This window comes from Ambystoma mexicanum, chromosome 10 (genome assembly GCF_040938575.1).
Source record: "Ambystoma mexicanum isolate Mex_15411 chromosome 10, UKY_AmexF1_1, whole genome shotgun sequence".
NCBI classification, from domain to species: domain Eukaryota; kingdom Metazoa; phylum Chordata; class Amphibia; order Caudata; family Ambystomatidae; genus Ambystoma; species Ambystoma mexicanum.
This window is the reverse complement of record NC_090932.1, coordinates 1,468,174,883-1,468,194,628: the sequence shown is the minus strand read 5'-3', so window position 1 is coordinate 1,468,194,628 and position 19,746 is coordinate 1,468,174,883. Positions and strand designations below refer to the sequence as shown.

The 19,746-nt window shown below is 44.2% G+C and overlaps 1 protein-coding gene across 3 annotated transcripts in view; it reads right to left on the bottom strand.

Annotated features, from left to right (window-relative positions):
• Positions 1–19,746, bottom strand: part of ARPC3 (actin related protein 2/3 complex subunit 3) — a 58,022-nt gene that overhangs the window by 34,767 nt on the left and 3,509 nt on the right. For all 3 annotated transcript variants that reach the window (XM_069619551.1, XM_069619550.1, XM_069619552.1), the window contains exons 2-3: positions 12,107–12,206; positions 7,391–7,467 (exon numbers count right to left, since the gene is read on the bottom strand). In XM_069619551.1, the coding sequence (XP_069475652.1) occupies positions 7,391–7,467; positions 12,107–12,206 (177 nt within the window). The remainder of the gene's footprint in view (positions 1–7,390; positions 7,468–12,106; positions 12,207–19,746) is intronic.

Below are 19,746 nucleotides of genomic sequence, written 5' to 3'. Positions count from 1 at the left end.
GTGTCCTCTTTTCGGAAATGCATAGGGTTCCCCGGTTGCTTGGACACCCGAGGCCCATATCTGTATGTTGTGCCGGTCGTCAGAGCGTCTCAAATTATGGTCAGAAAACAGACTTGGGGTTACTTGTGTTTTAGGTTTTCCCCTTGGCGGCCAGGTAGGTGCATCCACACATGTGAGGTACCGTTTTCATCGGGACACCTCTGGGAACGCGGGACGGTAGGCCATGTCTTATGTGGTTTTCATAACGTTTTGACCCATTTGCTGGTGGCCTTTGTCACACAACCCTTTCCTTTCCCAAATGTGACCTACATCACTGCTTTAGGCACCATACACTTTGGTAACCTGCACAAGTCACCTACCCTTGAAAAGGTCTGCCTGTGCCCTTTCAAAAAATGTATGCTTGCCGTTCCTCACCACATTGGTTTTCCTGATTTACACATGCCAAGTGCGTCTGTTCAGGCCGTGAGCGTAAAACTCCTGTGTACCATGGCTCAGTGTTTGGCTTGTGGTATTGCTCGTTTTGTAAAACACTACAAGAAATGTGTGCTCTCCTAACTGCAAGAGTCGAGGGAATGTAGCGGAGCATTGCTTTTCTCAAAATTCATAGAAGCCATTGCCGTACCAAGCCAACCATGTCCAACACCTTTTTTTTCGGTCATTTTCCCGCTTTAACCCTAATCTATGAAAGTTTCCCCTACCTAGTTGTTGCCCGATTTACGCAAATCACCCCTTCCTAAACTTGGAATTGTCTCTACTTTTCAGAAATATATGCCTTTCTGTCCTCCAATTTGGCTTTCCTACCCTTTTCTTCCATTCCGTCCATGCATGTCCAATTGGCAAAAATGGCCAAAATCGCCTACCTCTCACAAAACGGTTGATAATCACATCAAAATAATGTATTTCCATTTCCACTCAACCTGTTCTTGAAAGCCAGGATATTGGGGAACTCAGCACAGCAAACCATTTGTTCCTAGCTCTTACAAGGATAAAACCACAGGCTTCTTTGTACATCATTTTATTGGCATTTTTTTGAAAAAACCCAAAATGTGCGCCCTTTTTGTTTATTTTCTCTCACCCCCCTACAGCAACCTAGGATTCCTGGGTGGCGTTACGACCGCCTACATGTGGGGGAAAAAAGGGGAGCTAAATTTGGCCGACATGTCATGTAACAAAAAAGATACAAGCCATTGAATGGCCACATACCGAAGATCACCAAAAAAGGCCCTGGCACTGGGGAGAAATACCCATGGCACTTAAAGGGTTAACGTGCAGACAATGGGTGTCTGATAAGTGCAGGTAAAGTGACTGTAGGGTTACAGATAGAGACCCAAGTGCAAGGGTTGCCCGCGAGGCAGTACAGATATGTGGCTGGGCGGGCAACGACCTGGGCCTGAAATCAGAGGGTGGCCAGGTGCACAGAGCCGAGGCAAACAAATCAGCAGGGGAGAGGAGAGCAAAGGCAGAAGAAAAGAGGAAGGTCTTGTGGTGCTTCCGGAACCGGAGATGGTTCTCCTCGTGTTTCAGAGTGGCAGGGAGGCCCCAGCCGAGGAAAAATCTACTGAAAAGCAACTGACCCTGAGGGAGTTGGAGGATCAAAGAGCTTGAATGGGAAAGTATGTACGGAGGGAGAGTTGAAGGTATTTTGGACCAGGCCCCAGAAAGCTTTGTTGACAATGCAGAGGGTCTTGAATTTAACCCTTGCAGCCACTGGGAGCCAATGAAGAGATTCAATCCAAGGGCTTGAGGCCAAAGTCTTGCAGTCCTGTTTTGGATGAGTTGCAGAGGGCAGGGAGTATAAGCAGGAAGATTTAGAAAGAGGCTGTTGCAGTAGTCAAGCCTAGAGAGAACCAGAGCTCTAAAGACAGTCAGCTTCTGGGGGGGAAGGAGAGGAAAGGAAGAATACCTCTAGGAGGTGCAGTTGGTAGTTTGACTTCTTAGAGATGTCAGAGATGGGAGGCGAAAAGGAGAGTGTGGAGTCGAAGATCACCTCAAGGTTCTTAGCCTCACAGGTGGGAGCAGGAAGAGGGCACAGGGAGGCCGGCCAGAGTGTGACAGGAAAGGATAGTGCAGGTGTGCCAATGAGGAGAATCTCTGTCTTACTGGCATTAATGCAGAGATCATTGGCGGCACACCACTCCTGGATGGCAGACAGATGAGGGAAGGAGAAGAGGTGGCGGAGGAAACCTGAAAACGAGCGCAGTGTCATCAGCATAGCACTGAAAGTTGGAGCACAGCGGGGCAAGGCGGTGGGCAAGGGATGCCAGGTATTGGTTGAACAGCCAGGGAGAGAAGTTAGACCTCTGGGGAACACCCCAAGTAGAGCGTGAGAGATGGGGGAAAGGAAGAGGACTCCTTCCCTTTGGCTGGTGGGACCAACCAGCCCCGAGACCAACTACAATATGAGCCATCTCCTGAGGTGCTGTGCATCTCCAGACCGTGAATATCAGGAGACCTCTGACCCAATTGCAGTGCATCGTCTTTGAAAGGCCAAATCCATCTGTCTTTGCTGAGCTCCAGGTGAAGCTCCAGAGACACAATCCGACTCACCTCACCAGAGTGCTAGACTGCAGGAGTCGAAGACGAATGACCTGGCTACAGTACTGTGGGGTGAAAGGATATAGTTTACCTTAAACCAAGAAGTCGCTCCAGAGCTTTGGAGTGCACGAAAAGCTGTCTAGGATGTCCACTCTTACCTCTGAACCAAGCTGCCAGCTTGCGTCCCTTTTTGTAGGAGTCCTTCAACAGGGTCTTGAATGTTGTGCTATTCAACAAGCATCTTTAAACTAGAGACTAGAAGTATCCTAAGGAACGTTTGCCGTTTCCCTTCTTCATAAGACTTTAAAGGGATGGTCTAGTAAAAAATGTTATTTAAAAAATAGATTGGCAACATAAAAAAAATAAAATACTAGCATTCTCCGTTTTAAAACTTCCTATGTAAAATTTTGAGCTATTCAAGCTCAAAATTCGCAAAAGCAAGCACATGGGCGCATCCATTTTGTGAAATGGAGGCCCTCCTGTGCTGGCTTTTGCGGCACTAATGAAGGAAAAGCCAGCCAGCTGTAGTAAACAAAGGCTACCGCTGGGTGGCTTTCCATTCATTAGTGCTGTAGGCGGAGGACAGGGACCGAAGACCAGAGCAGGAAAGCTGCAGCTGAATCTCGGTAAGTGCTATTTATTTTTTTTTAAAAAAAATAAGCACTAGCTGCGTTTTTTTTTCTAAGTTTTCCGGGCTGGAGGAGCCCGGAAAACTTAGAAATAAAACCGCAGCTTTAAAAACGTTGTATTTATGTTTGCGGTCGCTTTTGAAGCGATCGCAAACATAAATACGTTATTGTGTTGGGAAACGCTGCGGTTTTTCTTTCCAAGTTTCTCAGGCTCCTCCGGCTCGGAGGAGCCTGAGAAACTTGGAAAGAAAAACCGCAGCATTTTCCAACACAACCGCGTGTGTTTCTGCCTGCTGTGGCTATCACTTTGGGTCTCCGGTGCTCCCAGGGGAGCACCAGAGACCCAAAGTGAAAGCCAAGGCAGGCAGAAACACACGCGGTTATGTTTACATGCCACGTAGTGTTTCTACCTGCAGCTGATTTCCCATTTGGGGCTCTCGGGCTCCCCATGGGGAGCCCGAGAGACCCAAATGGGAAATGCTAAATGCTGCGTTGTCTGCCTAAATCTGCTTTACCATTTGGGGCTCTCGGGCTTAGAAAAAAAAAACGCAGCTAGTGCTTATTTTTTAAAAAAAAATAAATAGCACTTACCGAGATTCAGCTGCAGCTTTCCTGCTCTGGTCTCCGGTCCCCGTCCTCCGCCTACAGCACTAATGAAGGGAAAGCCACCCAGCGGTAGCCTTTGTTTACTACAGCTGGCTGGCTTTTCCTTCATTAGTGCCGCAAAAGCCAGCACAGGAGGGCCTCCATTTCACAAAATGGATGCGCCCATGTGCTTGCTTTTGCGAATTTTGAGCTTGAATAGCTCAATATTTTACATAGGAAGTTTTAAAACGGAGAATGCTAGTATTTTTTTTATGTTGCCTATCTATTTTTTAAATAAAAGTGTTTACTAGACCATCCCTTTAAGCCCCCTCTGAACTGACTTTTGCTGCTAGTTCATAATTGGACTTTAAACGTGAATTGGCTCTGAATCCGTCTCCAACCTTAAGCTCTGCTACTGTTTGACTAACCAACTTTCCTTTCCAAAATCGTATGTGGTTTTGCTAACTGAATACAGTTACTGTAGATTTGTCTGTGCGCGAGTGTGCGGTATAACTGATAGTATGGTAGAACGGTCAGTCTAAACTTAACAATTGTACCTGCAAGCAACTACAAACTAACCAGTGGCCTTTGAAAAGTATCTATGTAATCCTATGTGTAATGGTTTGATGATCCAAATATTTTAAAACATCTTGTGTAAATATAATATATATTTTATATAAATGTATTGTCTAAGTGTTTTTCACCTGCTTTATTAACTGGGTTCAGTGTACCCAACTACAGCTCACATCTTTCACTTATGATAAGTCCGACTTCTCTGATAAGCTCGACTGCTCTGCCACTCTACCAAGGTTTCATGAGTAGTACAGACTGATACGAAGAGTTGGGGACCTGTATACAAATGGGATAGTTTTATGAAGTCTTACCTCAAGTGGATTTTAGGAAAACTCCCTTAACACCTGCAAGATATCCTCCATATTAATCCTACTGGACCTTTCAGACACTTTTGATAGGGTACATCACTCTTCTCTGCACCCGTGTCAATCTTGACATCCTGGAGAGTGCCCTTGACTGGGTTGCCTCCTCCAAGACCAAAGTAATGTACCTTTCCAGCCTCCACTCCTTCCTTCCTTCCACCCACCCACCCATCCATATAATTTCCACCTACTTACTCTCCCTCAAGGAATGCAACCTTGTGACCCTTTCTGACAGCTACTGTAACCTCCACTATTTCATTACTTCTACCCGATACGATATATAACGTGGCATATAACGCGCCTGTACACAAGTGTTTCTAGGCGCTGCAAAACAAGGAGGGGGAAAACAAAGGGAGGACAAAATAATGATCTTACTAGGCCTTGTGTCATTCCGATCGTGCAAGTGCGGGGAAGGGGATAAGTGATAAGGCGCAGGAGAAAGGGGAAGTTCAGTTAACTCACAAGTACAGTCAGCGGAGGGCTCACAAATGCAGGAAGAAGGACTGCAGGGTTGCAGATACAGACAAAGTGCTGGGGAGCCCGGAGGCAGTGCGAGAGCAACTGGGGCTTAGGCCCAAGATAAGAGGGTGGCCAGTGCGTGGAGCAGTCAGGTGCATCCGCAGGTGGAGAGGAAGAGAGAAAGCGGAAGCAAAAAGAACGGTCTTGAGTTGCTTTCGGAACCGGTGGTGGTGCTGCTCAAGTTTGGGAAAGGTAGGGAGGATGTTCCAGAGGGAGGCCCCAGCCAAGGAGAGAGATCTGCCCCCCCAACACTCGGCTTGAAGAAACGTCTCATCCTCAAGTAGTTGGAGGTGGATGAACAGAGCTCAAAAAGGAAGATGTTTTGGAAGAGAAGGTTGGCGGTAGAGCAGTTCCAGGCCCTAGAAAGCCTTGTGGACGATGGAGTGGGTCTTGAAGTTGATCCTTGCAACCACAGGGAGCCAGTGAAGAGATTTCAGAGCTGGAGATATACAATCCCTGGGGTTGAGGCCAAGTCTTGCAGTGCTGTTCTGGATAAGTTGTAAAGGATAAGAAGAGTAGAGGCAGGACGATTTAGAAAGAGGCTGTTTCAATAGTCCAGCCTAGAGAGGACCAGAGCTCTGGAGACAGTGAGCTTTTGGGGGAATGTGAGAAAAGGAGGAATACTTCTGAGGAGGTGCAGCTGATAGTTTGACTTCTTAGAGATGTGAGGAGAGAGGGTGGAGTTAAAGAGGACACCAAGGTTCTTAGCCTCACAGGAAGCAGCAGGAAGAGGGCCTAGTGTGGGCAGCAGAGAGATAGGAAAGGAGGGAGTGGGTGTCCCAATGAAGAGGAGCTCAGTCTTACTGGCATTAAAGCAGAGATCAATGGCGGCACACCATTCCTGAATTGCGGTCAGACAATCTGGTATGAGAGAAGAAGCGGATGTGGCGGAGGAGCCTGAAAGAGCCGGGTGTCATCTGCAGAACATTGAAAATTGGGAGCAGAAAGTAGCGATGCAGTGGGCAAGAGGCACCAGATAGTGGTTGAACCCACATGTAGAAAGGGAGGAAGAGGACCCTTAGCGGAGGCCCGGATGAACCTGCTCAATATCAGAAAATTCCACCGCATCCTCACCAATAACTCTACCAAAACCCTAATAAAGACCCTGGTAATCACCTGGCTAGAAAGTTTCTACTTGCCCCACTCCTCTACTTTTGATTCACAAAGCACTCCACACAGCCACATGGGCCCTCGATCATTCTCCTCGCTTCTTCCAACACTTCTATGCTGGAAGGGTAGCCAGGAATTATTTTTATTTTTTAAATAATCAGGAAAAGAAAAATAGCGCTTCTTTAAGCTTCTACTGCTGGTTTTCAAAATCCTGCAGTTGCTGGCTTCCCCGTACATAGCCAACATCTCTCACTACTCTCCGCCCTGCACCCTCTGTTCGAATACCCCCGCACCCCCATCTCTTCCTTCCCAACAACTCTGCCCTTTCGCTCTTAACACCATGTTAAAAAGACTATGTACTCCTTTATTTTTTTGAAATAGTTCATAATTGAATCTTATACATAGTTCAACAATTACATATGCATTTATTGGAATTAGCACTAAAGCTCCACCCTTCACTTACTCCTATATTTCACCCCATTCCCAAATACTCTAACTCCACTGTACATACTACCCTCTATATACACCATCCCTTCAAAACCTCTCCAGAGTATGTTCTTATCGCTCCCTCTAATCCACTGGTCAGTTCATCACTACTTCGGCCACGTACCTACATCACCTAACTCAGGTTTCTCTATTGACGATTTCCTTTTTTGTGTATCTGGTCAAAATTCCCTGTGCCCTCAAATACAAGTGTAGCTTACTTTTTTATGCACCACAAAATAACCTAATTCTGTAAATATCTGTTTGGATTTAAATATCGTAAAAGCAGATAGTGGCTGGCACAAGTTATCCAGGACATATTTCTGAGACACCTATAATCTGAGGCTCTCACTGACACCATCACGTCAGGGTGAGAACATTAGCTAAGAGGTGTCGCTGAAAAAGGGTACAAGTTTACTACAGCATTTCAGAAAATTGTCAGTCAGTAATACCCCCTTGGATCAGGAGAAAGATACCCCTCAGACAGATTCAATGAGGTGGCATTTGTCGCTTTACAAATAAATTAAGATAACTTCTTAAAAGATATGCTGTGTTTTTGTAGGTGAACAATGCTTTTTAACTACTATAGCTTACCTTAATTTCATAATTTTTAAAAAACACATTTGCTTTGAAGTAGTAGAGGGCCTCCTCAATGATATCCGTGTCCTTAGCTGTACAGAAAAAGACCAGTTTAAGAAAAATACTGTGGCTGGGGAAAAAAAATAGGCTTTAAAAACATTTTCACACACACATTTCTAGAAGACAAAATTCTAAGTAGGGGGCGTTTTCTTGCATAACAGAGCAACTCTCAGAAAGGAAATATTTAAAATATGTATAAACTGCAGAAAGGAGGCTAGAAATCTGTACTGGAAGGTTACTCTCCCAAGCAAATCAAGCAGCCGACTGTTCAGTAAGTGCAAAAATAGTGATCAAGCAGAAACGTTCAGAGTAGGAGACAATAAGCAAGCAGGGCGCGTGCACACGATAACTGAGCACACCCTCTGTTTTGACACTATAAAACGAATCCAATACACCAACTGCTTTTGTCCTTCATTTGAAAACTATTACTCTGAAACGCTAGTTACTCCACTGTAGACATTTTGACCACAGGCAATGGCTTGTATTAAAGATGTGCTCTTGGTGGATGGCAAGAACACTGGTGAGTAAAGAGTTTTTCTATGCGGTCCACTGCTTCGCTTGACATGCTGCGCACAGCGCAAATGCTGCTTAGGCGCTTTCTGAAATTGCCCACTGCTGAGAGTCACCATCACCAAAACGGTATTTTCGGGTCTTGTTGAAAGTAGACATTTGTTTACCAACAAGTGGACAGATCACCAGCTAATTTCGCACCTTACTTTGTTTTTTCCCTTCCAACCCCCTTTTGTCTTACCATTTTTTTTACTAACTTTATTTAACATACCTTCGATAGCAAACATGGAATGGTCAGTATGTAAATGAGTCAAAAGATCTACAGGCTGGGATGCAGCTGTCTTTTTTGTTCTTCTGACCGAACGTGTACTCTACCACCTAAGCAGCATACAAAATATACAGTCCTTTGTATCAAGACGGACATGGATCTGAACCCTGAACGTAAAGACCAAAGGCTCGGTAAAGGTATCAGATAGAAACGTTATCCACTGAAGAGACAAACAGCCCTAAGAAGACGACAATAGAATTATAGGGTTTTCAGTTTTCCACTATCACTCCCATGAAAACTCTATAAATTAAAGAATGTTTCTGGCCAATCACTACTTTCAACAAGCTCCATGCAAACAAGAGTTACAGCTAAGAGGTACACATTCCTATTGTACCGTCCAATATAATGCACACAACAAAAAGCAAGCACTGGAAAAGCCAATAGGCCTGGTTTTGCATTTAAAAAAAATAAATAAATACAAAAAAATAAGTCTTACCCTCTACACTTGCAAGTCCAGGCGTATTGGCTTTGCCAATGCACTCTTTCTTTGCAGTCTCAGTCTTGTGGTTTTCCATTTGTCACTATAAAACCAAGACTACAAGTCTTGGAGTTAAACTGGATGAGCATTTATTAAACACCATTGGACATGCTAAAATGCAAACGGCCTCCGTCAGTTTCCATCCGACCCTACCGCGGTGTGTCCAAGTCTCAAAAGCAATACAACCCTTCGAACAGTAAACGGTAACCTTAACTTTTCCTATGTGAGTTGTGAATATCAATTAATGCTAGCTTTTAGAGCTGTATCAGAATGCATTCCGGTATTTGCAGTACCGCCATACATAACTTATGCAATGCATTTATTGTGCAATTGGTTTAAAGCCACGCACAAATGTTAAAAGACAGCACATTACTTTATACAAAATTCATTAATCCCTAAAAGTCCCAAAAACGAAACATTACATAAATCACAGCAGGAAAAGTAGCTTTTCCAATGCACTCCTTGCGGAGATACAATAAGGAACACGAAGTTAGTCATCTGCCCCAGTAAAAGCCATGACTTGCAGAACATGATTTGGGAGTTCGGTTTCAGAGCCTAGAATAGTTAGTTGAGAAAGGAGGCCCGCTTGCACACTTACTATTTTTGGTGGTCTTTAGAATTCTCCCACTCAATTTACATTACATGCAAATTGTGCATTAAAAAGAGAAAACGTTCTTTTGGCAATAAAAGTTCAATCCATGGGGCCGAGAACACACGTAGACCTCCAGAGAACGTGGAACAAACTGCATATGTATGTCTGAAGCCAGGCAATGTCCACTCGGCCTTTCGCCCTTACAGTCGATAAAATGAGCGTCAGAGTTGGGTAATCGTAGGTCAAAGTATGGCGAAAGTATACCATTTATTAGCTACATACCGTGCCATGCCAGCACTGTAAAACCCATCTTTATATAGAAGGTGTCAGACAAATTGGTTTTACAACGGGTTTCATTTCTACAAAAGAGACCTAGAAATGCCCATAGGCCACAGTATTAGCCATGCAGAACTCAATTATATGGCCATATACTCCTCCCAACAGGACACTCCTATCAGACAATAACAATGACCAAGAGGTTTTCTATAGCTCATAGCAGTCATTGGTATGACGTTCAGATCTCGAATGTGCAATATCAACTCGATGCACACAGGCCCTAAAACGGCAGGAACCCGTTCCCATGCATGCGCTCCACGGACAGTGTGCCAGGGCTCACGTATACTGGCAGGTTAGTACACATCCACAAAAAAAAAAACTGAATAGACAGAAACCGTGCATGTCACAAAGCAGGCAACCATGCCAGAACATGCAGTTTTCAGCACCAACCCAACTTTCCATGTGCAGAAGTAAACAGGTATGGTATGTTAACACTGCGATTGAAGCATAATTCCACAACTAGTGAAATGCCAATGCTCTCCTACACCTGGAAAACGGATGTCAATAATAGAACACAGGCATCAAAGGCTTGGAGAAAGGGTCATGCATCACGTTGTAGCAGCAATAACCATACAGAAGGCATGAAGATCCTACCGTGCTAATTGCAGCTAGATGTGTTATAGTTATGCAGACAGTAGAATGATGCCAACATATGCACCAAAGGCATGCAGGCGGGGCCACAGAAATTTAACAGTAGCATACTTAGCATATAGGATACTCCAGTAGTAAAATCATCAAGCAACATTCACACAGATAGGGCACGCAAGCAGTCCCTTGCTTAAGCAATATATATAGCAGGCATGCTGTCGGTACCACTCCAAGGCAGCGGTAAACATGCAACAAGTGCATGATGCATGCAGAAAGTGCTACGCCAACACAGAGGCAGCAGCACACTTAAGCATGTAGATAGTGCCATAAGAACAGAACTATGACCTCGCTCAATGCCATGCCCATCATCCAGGAGTATAAGGTACAGAAACAATACCCACTCTGATAAATAAGCATCCACACATCTCGGGAGCGCAAAATAATTATGCAATACACTTTAATGTGTTGGATTTGGAGAGTGTCGAGTATAGAGTTAGCAATGTGCAAGAGGTGGCGTCCTCAAGGCAAAACTCTGAACCCTAGCAGTAGGTATTCCCCAAAAGTAGGTTGTGTCCTTAAAATCTTTCGGGACAAGGAACACTTCCATAATAGTGGTTGATGCCTTGTCTCAGCACCTCTTCAGCAGGGGCATTTGGGACCCCGACCATCTAGAAAAGCACAGTCATTTCAGGACTATTTTCCAAAGGACACGTGAGGTCATTGGGCGTGCCAACTCTAACAGTTAATCAGAATTCAAAACAACTTTCCGAAATGTCTACTTTATAGACCATTTTAAACATGCTTTTAGGTGCATTCCTAAACTAAAATATTGCTAGGATTAGACTCCTTTTATTACAGCACGGGCCCCCACCATAACAATCTGCAAAACAATAATGACCGAATTTTGGGGCACTGACTGCAATACCTCTCAAACAGTGCCCTCTTAAGGCATAGAGAAAAAGAGCACTGCTGAAGCACTCAGCTCACCCACCAATTGCACCTTTGAAATAATAAGACCCTGCCTTGCGATCCAGGAACAGAGGCATGCAGCCTTAATTTCTGCAATGGCGACCAACAGCTCACTTTCCTGATCCAACACCCTTAATATTTTGGCAGGTCTGAGAAGGGCCTTTATGGAAAAGAAATAAATTACATGTTTGTGCTTGACTAAAAAGTACAACGAAAACGAACTACTCGTTTCCTCCCTACACGACTTGCATTGCCAACTTTCGAAAATAGCGAGTCAAATATTTCCATTTCTCACCTCCAGTCGGAAAGCAAATGGAACGCTTTCTTTCATGCAGATGTTGAACACATCTTGGTAAATTAACAAGCAATGCTTTTGATTAATTCTTGCTAAAGCATCAATTTTGTTGGTGGTCCGGGCTCGTGCTTTAGAGGAGGTCTTGAATCGTATGTTAATTTATTTTCCAAACAAAGTCCTAAGACTCTACAATTGTAATGCGATGACAAGCACAACAAACCAGCATACACTGTAATAGGAGGCAGTCATTTTCAGTGTTCAGTTCCTCCCCACACAGCCCGGAGGTAAAAGTTAGCATTCCAACCTTACGTAGGACATACAAACTTAAATCTACCACCTTTTCGGATTCAATTCTGGGACATAGGGGTTGGTGGTCTGTTGGGCATACAATGATAATGTGAACTGTGCGCTGTAAACATCAGAGCATTACAGAATTCTAAACATGACAGAAGGCATCGGGGCCTGGCAATATACAAGCACGCTCTTGCCCAGTAACATGTTTTCCTGAGATGTGTTAAGACACGACCCTACAGACCAGGAGAAAAATGTTTGACACGTGACTGCAATGAACTTACTTTCTTTAGGCGCCGGGCCTTTGAACTGGCTTTTAATTGGCAACATGGCCATATTGCCAATCAATTTGGTATCCGATTCCATCAGTGTTGAGTGGTAGGCCTAGGACAGAAGAAACAAACAAAAAAAAAATGCAAAGTGTTAACAGGCTTTAACTGTCGAATCGCGTTGCATTATATATTTGTAGCCACAATACCTTCTAGTTTTTCACATTCTTGCCAAGTAAACAGTGTTGCAGCACCTCAATCTTGGAGGGGAGCATGGGTATAAAGTTACTCAACTTGGTGGTCCCAAACAACAAAGAGTGAGGGGTGGGAAGAGAGGACAGGTTCTGTATACGTCCACCTAACCTGAAGTACATGGATTTCAGTTGACATTCAAGAGACTCTTGAAGACTTGTTTTTGTAAAAATGCAGGTCCTTTTCGGCCGCGATTTCAAATCAACTTGGCAGACCATATGATATAAATTCATATGTGGGTTTTCGGTAAGATTTGATTGTATCCTTTTTAACAACTTTTTGGCATCGCTCAGCACTTACTGTGCAGTGCTGATGGGTTGCCCCTTGGGCACCCCTTTTTTTCCTCTGGCTTAACTTGTGAAAACTACTGTTCCCAAGAGTGTAGAGGATATTGCATTTTATTCTGAGACCAGCACACTGCACCTTATGTGGAGTGCTGGGGAGATACAGTGTATCCCCTTTCTCGCTACCAGAGACAAGCTTAACCTAAATGGCTGGTGGCAGTGAACCGTTTTACTAATACGGCACACTTTACCACAGCCTGCGAGTAAAGGTACCCATGTGTGCCCATTTTACCAAAATGGCCTGTTCTTTTCCGTCATTTTGGGTTTTATCCTTTCTCGGTCCTTCCCCCCTACTCTCCAGGGCAGGAAATTCCTTTGTACAGGTTTTGTCTTCGGGGGAGACCTCAGGCAAGCCTGCTCAGGCTCCAGAGTGTCTGGGACGGCAGGAAGCGAGGGAGGAGTCTAAGCCTCTGCAGGCCTTTGTCTTTCAGCCTGCCTGCTGGGATCCAGTTCAAACTGGGAGTTTGGCTGTCCTGACAGGACTGCCACCACCTCAGGTTTGAATGTAGCACGCCTGTTTGATTGGCTGGGCTCTGGTATAAAAGGTCCGATTATGGAATCTGAAGACAGTCAACCACTGAAGAAAAGCCAGCTGAGAGAGAGCCTGCTGTGCAACAGGTGCCTGCTGTTACCTTTCCTTCCAAGCAACCTGGAGGTCCGAAAATAACGAGCCTGACCCAGAGCCTGGTGTGATCCACTAGACTCAAGACCTGCATTTAGAGGCATCCCAGGGCGTGCTGCAACCTTGCTGGGCTGCAATAAACCCCAATACCCTGGGACCTTGAGCCCCTGCGCGGTGTACAGTCTTCCGAATCTTGCTGAAACTTTGGTGGCATCCTGCTGGCCCTCCATAGATGAGTACTTTAAGTCCCCTCACTAGAGTGCTGGACCAGATTAGCAATGAGAACTAGACTGATATTCAGTCTTCTCCTGGCTCCTGAAAAAGGGTGCCAAAACCACAGAGCTGCATCCAGCCGCGGAAAAACTTGATCCCTGCTGCAAATTCCCTTCCAGAGTCCTTTCTTCAGTCATCAAGAAAAGGAATTCAAGTATAGGGGTTTGAGCTGTACTTCCTGAAGATGTCCTGCTGCAAACTCTTCACTGTGTCGAGATACTATGTTGGCTGGGGTATTACTTACCTTAAGCCTTGTGCGATTCCCGTGAAGCTTTGGGGGGCGATCAGGAGTTCTCTCATCCAGTTTGCCCATGCCAAATGCTGAAAACTTTCTACAGTGTTTTCTCCGAAGTCCCTGGATGCCAACTAACTGGAAAGTGACCTACTTGAAGAGTCTTCTCCAGGAACTCTGACTTTTCCTACATATGTGCCTATCCGGACCGGTCTGTTGGACGCAAGAGTACTAGTGACCCCCTCCTGCCACTAACACTACTCATGCTTCAAGAATAGGTAAAGACTTAAATTTCAGGGCAAAAGGCTCAAACCATACAAGTGTTTAAAAGTTACTGGTGAAAGAGTTGGTTGGTAACTGTCTGAAATATGAGCAGTTACACAAGTGCTTACTATCCTTTGAATGCGTTTTGCCATTCTTAAAAGTATAAGGTTATTTTACTCAACTGAATTGGGTCCCCCTCTTCCCAAAAGTAATGCTGTTGGCTTCACCTAACTATTTCTTCCAGAGAATAAGTGTATAGGTTTACCAATTGGGTCTTGCTTCCCCTGACCGGCTGTATAGCCTGCCTGCCTTGGGTCTTACCTACCTTGAATAGCTGTGTGCCTTTTTCAATAAGTGTACTGTGGGTTATGCCGACTTTGGTCTGCTGTCCGCAATCCTAAAAATAGTGTAAAGAGTTATTGCTTACCTTATTCTGTGTTCGACTGATCTGAAAAGCACACAATTGTTACAACATTAAGTCTCACTCACCTGGTATAACTGAGGGTTATCCTGAATGTAGTTATAGGTTTTTTATTGCATGAATTTGTGTTTCACTATTTAGAAAAAGTATCCTCGTAACAGGGTTGTGTTAGTAAGTGATTTCTTAACTGAGTGTCACTGGATGACAGACTGGGTCTACTGTAAGTAATCTAAATGTAACTTGGGGTTTTACCCCCCTGAATAGGCATGTTCTATTCTAAATATGAATAATATGCACCACTTAGCAAGCCCCGCCCACCTGGTGCCTTCCTGTTTGCCGCTCTTTTTCACCACTTAGCAAGCCCCGCCCACCTGGTGCCTTCCTGTTTGCTGCTCTTTTTCACCACTTAGCAAGCCCCGCCCACCTGGTGCCTTCCTCTTTGCCGCTCTTTTTTCTTACTTAAGGAGCCCTCCAGCATCTTTTCCTTTGCAGATGGGGAGCAGGTGCAAGTGGATCTCGATCACCTGACCCAAGCCCCGCCCACCTCATGCCTTCCCGTTTGCCGCTCTTTCACCACTTGGCAAGCCCCGCCCACCTGGTGCCTTCTTGTTTGCTGCTCTTTCACCACTTGGCAAGCCCCGCCCACCTGGTGCCTTCCTGTTTGCTGCTCTTTTTCACCACTTAGCAAGCCCCGCCCACCTGGTGCCTTCCTGTTTGCCGCTCTTTCACCACTTAGCAAGTCCCGCCCACCTTGTGCCTTCCTGTTTGCCGCTCTTTTTCACCACTTAGCAAGCCCCGCCCACTGGTGCCTTCCTGTTTGCCGCTCTTTTTCACCACTTAGCAAGCACCGCCCACCTTCTTAGCCCTGCCTCTTCCTTCCTGCTCCTAACTATTAGATCAAGGGCGTCTCTCGCCCGGGCGTCCTAAGCGAAGGGCAGACGAAAAAAAAGGGGAATTCCTGTTTGGACTTGTTCGGACCAGGAGGACCCAGGGCTCGACCCCCTGCTCAGACAGCAGGTAAGCATGCACCAACTTGTGTTACTCCCTCTGGTCCCCCTGTGATGTTCCCTTGTGCCCCCACCATTCTCGCACACAGGTGTTGCCCGTTTTGCTCGATTCTTCTACCCTGCTCCTCCATCACCCCACTCAAGCCTACTTCTGGTTTCACCATCCCCGTCTTGTGGCCAATGCTGGATTTGACTTTTATGGACTTTATTCATTCATGGTGCGTCACCCTTTCTCAACTCTCATGCTGAACTTCTTTTGCATCTTGTACTCATGGTGGCCCTGAATCATGCTGTTCCCATCTTCATCTTATATCCTGGCTTGCAACATTATGTGTTACTACTGACTTTTGCAATTGTATTCACTCTCCCCTCTTGCTTCTCCACTCTTTTGACTGCTAACTCTGTTCTCTCCTCCTTTCCCTTCTCCCTTTCCTATCTCCTCCCCTTACTTTCTTCTATGCACTTACTCTATCTGAATTGTCCCTGGACCTAGTATGATAGCAAACTCGTCTGTCTCCTCCTCCCTCCCCTTACAGTTTTTTCCTCCCCAACCCCCCTCCAGCACGATCTGAAATGTCGTCAGGCCTAATATGATAGTCGCCTGTTTTGTTCCTCCCCTACCTTAGGCACCCCTCTCCCTCACCACTTTTTTTTCCCCGGCTCTACCAGAAATGTCGTCAGGCCTAGTACGGTAGTCACCTGTCTGCTTCCATTTTATTCCCACCTCCCTCCCCTCCTTATCTATGTTTTAGCTCTTGCACTATCTGAAATGTCGTCAGGCCGAGTACGATAGTTAATTTCACATCCTTACTGTTCATGGCCTGTAAGAATGTCATTGTTCTTTCCCTTGTTCCCTCCCTTGCCTTGAAGCGCTTTGAAACACATAGTTTATTTATATAGCGCCTATACACAATCATATCATGATTAGGTCTGACTTGACCGATTACTGTTAGTTATTCTGAACAAGGTCTATGCTTTGGTCTGTGTACCTTAAGTACCAAAGTACTCAACCACCAAGATTTAACCTGGCCTATTTGTATCTATAATAAACCTTTATTTTTTTTAGAATACTTCTGGGTGCATTTCTTTTGAACCATTTGTATGCTACAGGTTCTCTGCACTTTCCTACAGACCTCTCTCCCTCCCAAGATAAGCCTGGCTTCTCCGTCTACGCTACCAAATACTGAGGTGGTACAGCCTTATACTAAGAGTGGAGTTTTGTACTGTCTCAGTTGTATGGTTTTGTGAAGCCCTTAGTTGGACTTCAGAAAAAAACTGTCCTAACAGTGGGGTCTTGTATATGTAAGATCCTTCAGCATTGTGCAATCTACTGAATCTTTTGTATTTTTGATATTTGCGTCGCTGGAAGGTTTTGCATTATTCATTACCTCAGGCAATGCTCTGGGCCACCCCAGGACCATCATTCTTCAGCCAGCCATGCTAGAACAGAAGGGGAAAGGCCATATGCAAATCAGGCTTGGTCCAACCCCAAAGGGGACAGTCAACCTCGAACTGTTAGGTCACACCCTTTTTGCAAAAGCAATCCTAGACATTCTGTCTCACTGAATGTCAGTAAGGTGTAGCTGGGGTCTCAAGGCACAGCAGGCTCAGGACCCATGTCTGGGTATACCTGTCCCACTCAGTGTGACATTTGCACAAGGTTGATGGCTGGAATGTTTTAAAATTAATTATAAACCTCTAGCATTGCTTTGGCAACCCTATAGACCATCTTTTTCTGGGGTTGCTCGAGTTTCTATGCAAATGTGACGTTGCCTGGTGGCAGTACCAGTCTGATTTACATAAGGTCTTAAATTGACGGTGTGATAGGCTGCGCAGGAATTCAAAACCATCCAGCCATTACTCTTGTTTTTGTTTATTAGTATTTGTGATAGGCAATGCAAGATGCCTCTGGGCTAGGCGCGCTATATAAATAAAATACAAATACTAGATATATTGAAACAAAGTGGCGGGCCAATCATTGTACCATGTCTCCATTATGTAAGTCCCTTGTGTCATTTTAAGATACTTTTACTCCTGGTAACAGAGGATTTGTAACATGCCTCATCACGTGGTGGCTCATTTCTGAAAGCATTGCTTCTAACTTCCAGAGCCAGAATGTGGCAACTTTTCGAAGATAAAGTAGGGTTTGAAGTTGCTGAGAGCTATTTAGCTCCCGCTTCTAGCCTAGGAGAGCCCGTTAAGCTTAAAACCAACAGCTACGTTGGGCTCTTCAGGCCAAGTGGTGCCTTACAAACATGCATATGTGAGAATAACTTTCAATATTTGAGAATGTTATTGAGTTAGGACACATTTAAAGACAATGGATCATTTATAATGGGCAAAACATTAATGTAGCATCCCCTGCCAACTGGGTGATGACCAACACCCAGTAGCTGGTTTTAGGACTGCTCATCTAATCTTAATTTCGAACCCTGTAAAGTGACTCAACACTGGAATCTAAAATCTGCTTTATTACATCCCAAAGTGACTAATTTCAAGAAAAATACTAAGCTGTATACTCCAATAAGTCCCTCATTTAGTCCTAAAGGGCCCCCATCGCTGGAGCCTTAACGGTCCTCTAATGGAAAGTAAGAAACCCCTAAACAAAAAAAAGTTTTGTCACTTCATCATAGAAACACGACTGAAAACCTCATTTTCTGGTCCAAATTTCTCACCCACCAAGACTGAAAGATGCCTGAATAGCAGGGATCCAACAACTTCCACATGTTGAATGAGAAGAACCAAGTAGCACCGCAACTTTAGTCATCTGAACACCAAAAACTGAATGAACACAGCAACAAGTCCCTTCATTAGCTCTACTGTGGTCACTTGAATGTGTGTCAAAGGCAACAAACAGCAGGATCCAGAGAAGCCTCTTTGGCAATTTTGTAGTGGAGTTTGGATATAGGAGAATAACAAATCTTGCTCCAAAAAATGTTCAACACTGGGCGTGCACAAAAAAGGCGGTGTCTGATGGGAAATTATCTACTGGGTTGGGGGACAACACAAGTATACAGATTTACAATGTAGATTAGGAACTTCATATGATCTAAAAAATTGTCTTAAGTTTGAAAACGTGGGTGTAGATGGCATGTTTGAGAAGTTTGTATAATGTTAATATGAAAAGTTATAGAACACCCTATATAAATCATATGTGGAATTATGACTGAGAAAAATGTTGCATGTAACACCATTTTATTTAATGTGATTTGGTTTACCAAAAGTTTTCACAATCAACATTACATACATTAACCAACGCATGACAATAAACGTAAAATTCTTCAAACACAAAATAACTGGATTTTAAAATAGGACACAAAATGGATAACGTCTCGTTAAGAAATGCTAGCACCAATATGAGAGCTAAATTTGATGCCCCGACATGATAAGACACCAAGCATCATTTGTGAACTAAGTTCTCTAAATGCACACATTTTCTTAACCATTTTTCTCTCAAAGCTAGAACTTCAACGACTACTATTAAATGTTTTAGCGACTCCGACGACTTAACACAAACAGCACACCCTAGTCTCACGCACAATTTTTTGTCTAGCACCTCCAACTTCATTCATTAAAACCAGGTTAAATTTCAACCTAATAAAACGGTTTCTAAAAATCATATGATTAATAGTGAATCCAATAACGTGAGATAATACCAACAGGTTTTAAATCCATTTTTGCATGGTAGAAAAAGCTAGATTTCAAAAAGGATCTCTGTTTATAATCCAATCCACATGCTCCAATTTCGTTTTACATTTACAGAGTCTCGGACAACTCTTCAATGGTGGAGTCCACGGCCTGCAGAATGGCATAGCACCATTTATTCAAAACCTTACAGGATTCGTCCGCAAAAAGAATATGTAGATCAGCAAATAAGGTATTCCTAGGAAGGTTCATGATTCTACGTAAAAACTATCATTTTTTCAATCAATCCTACACTGTATAGAGAGAAGGCCAAGTTTATGTCTAATTCCACTCATAGGAGCTCCCATTAGGTAACCTTAAAACAATGTGCCATATTTGCACCTCTATTTGTCCCCAATCGAACCCAGCCAGTAACAGTGCAGCACCATAAGTTAAATGTTTAATAACAGGTAAAATAGCTGCTCAAAGTGTTTATCCATCATTTTCAATTATGCATCCTTTGATTTCGGTCTATTAGAAAAAACGTTATGCAAAGAACAAACCCCAAATAAATTATCAGCAATTTCAACTCTTTTGACTCAACAGCCATTTAAAG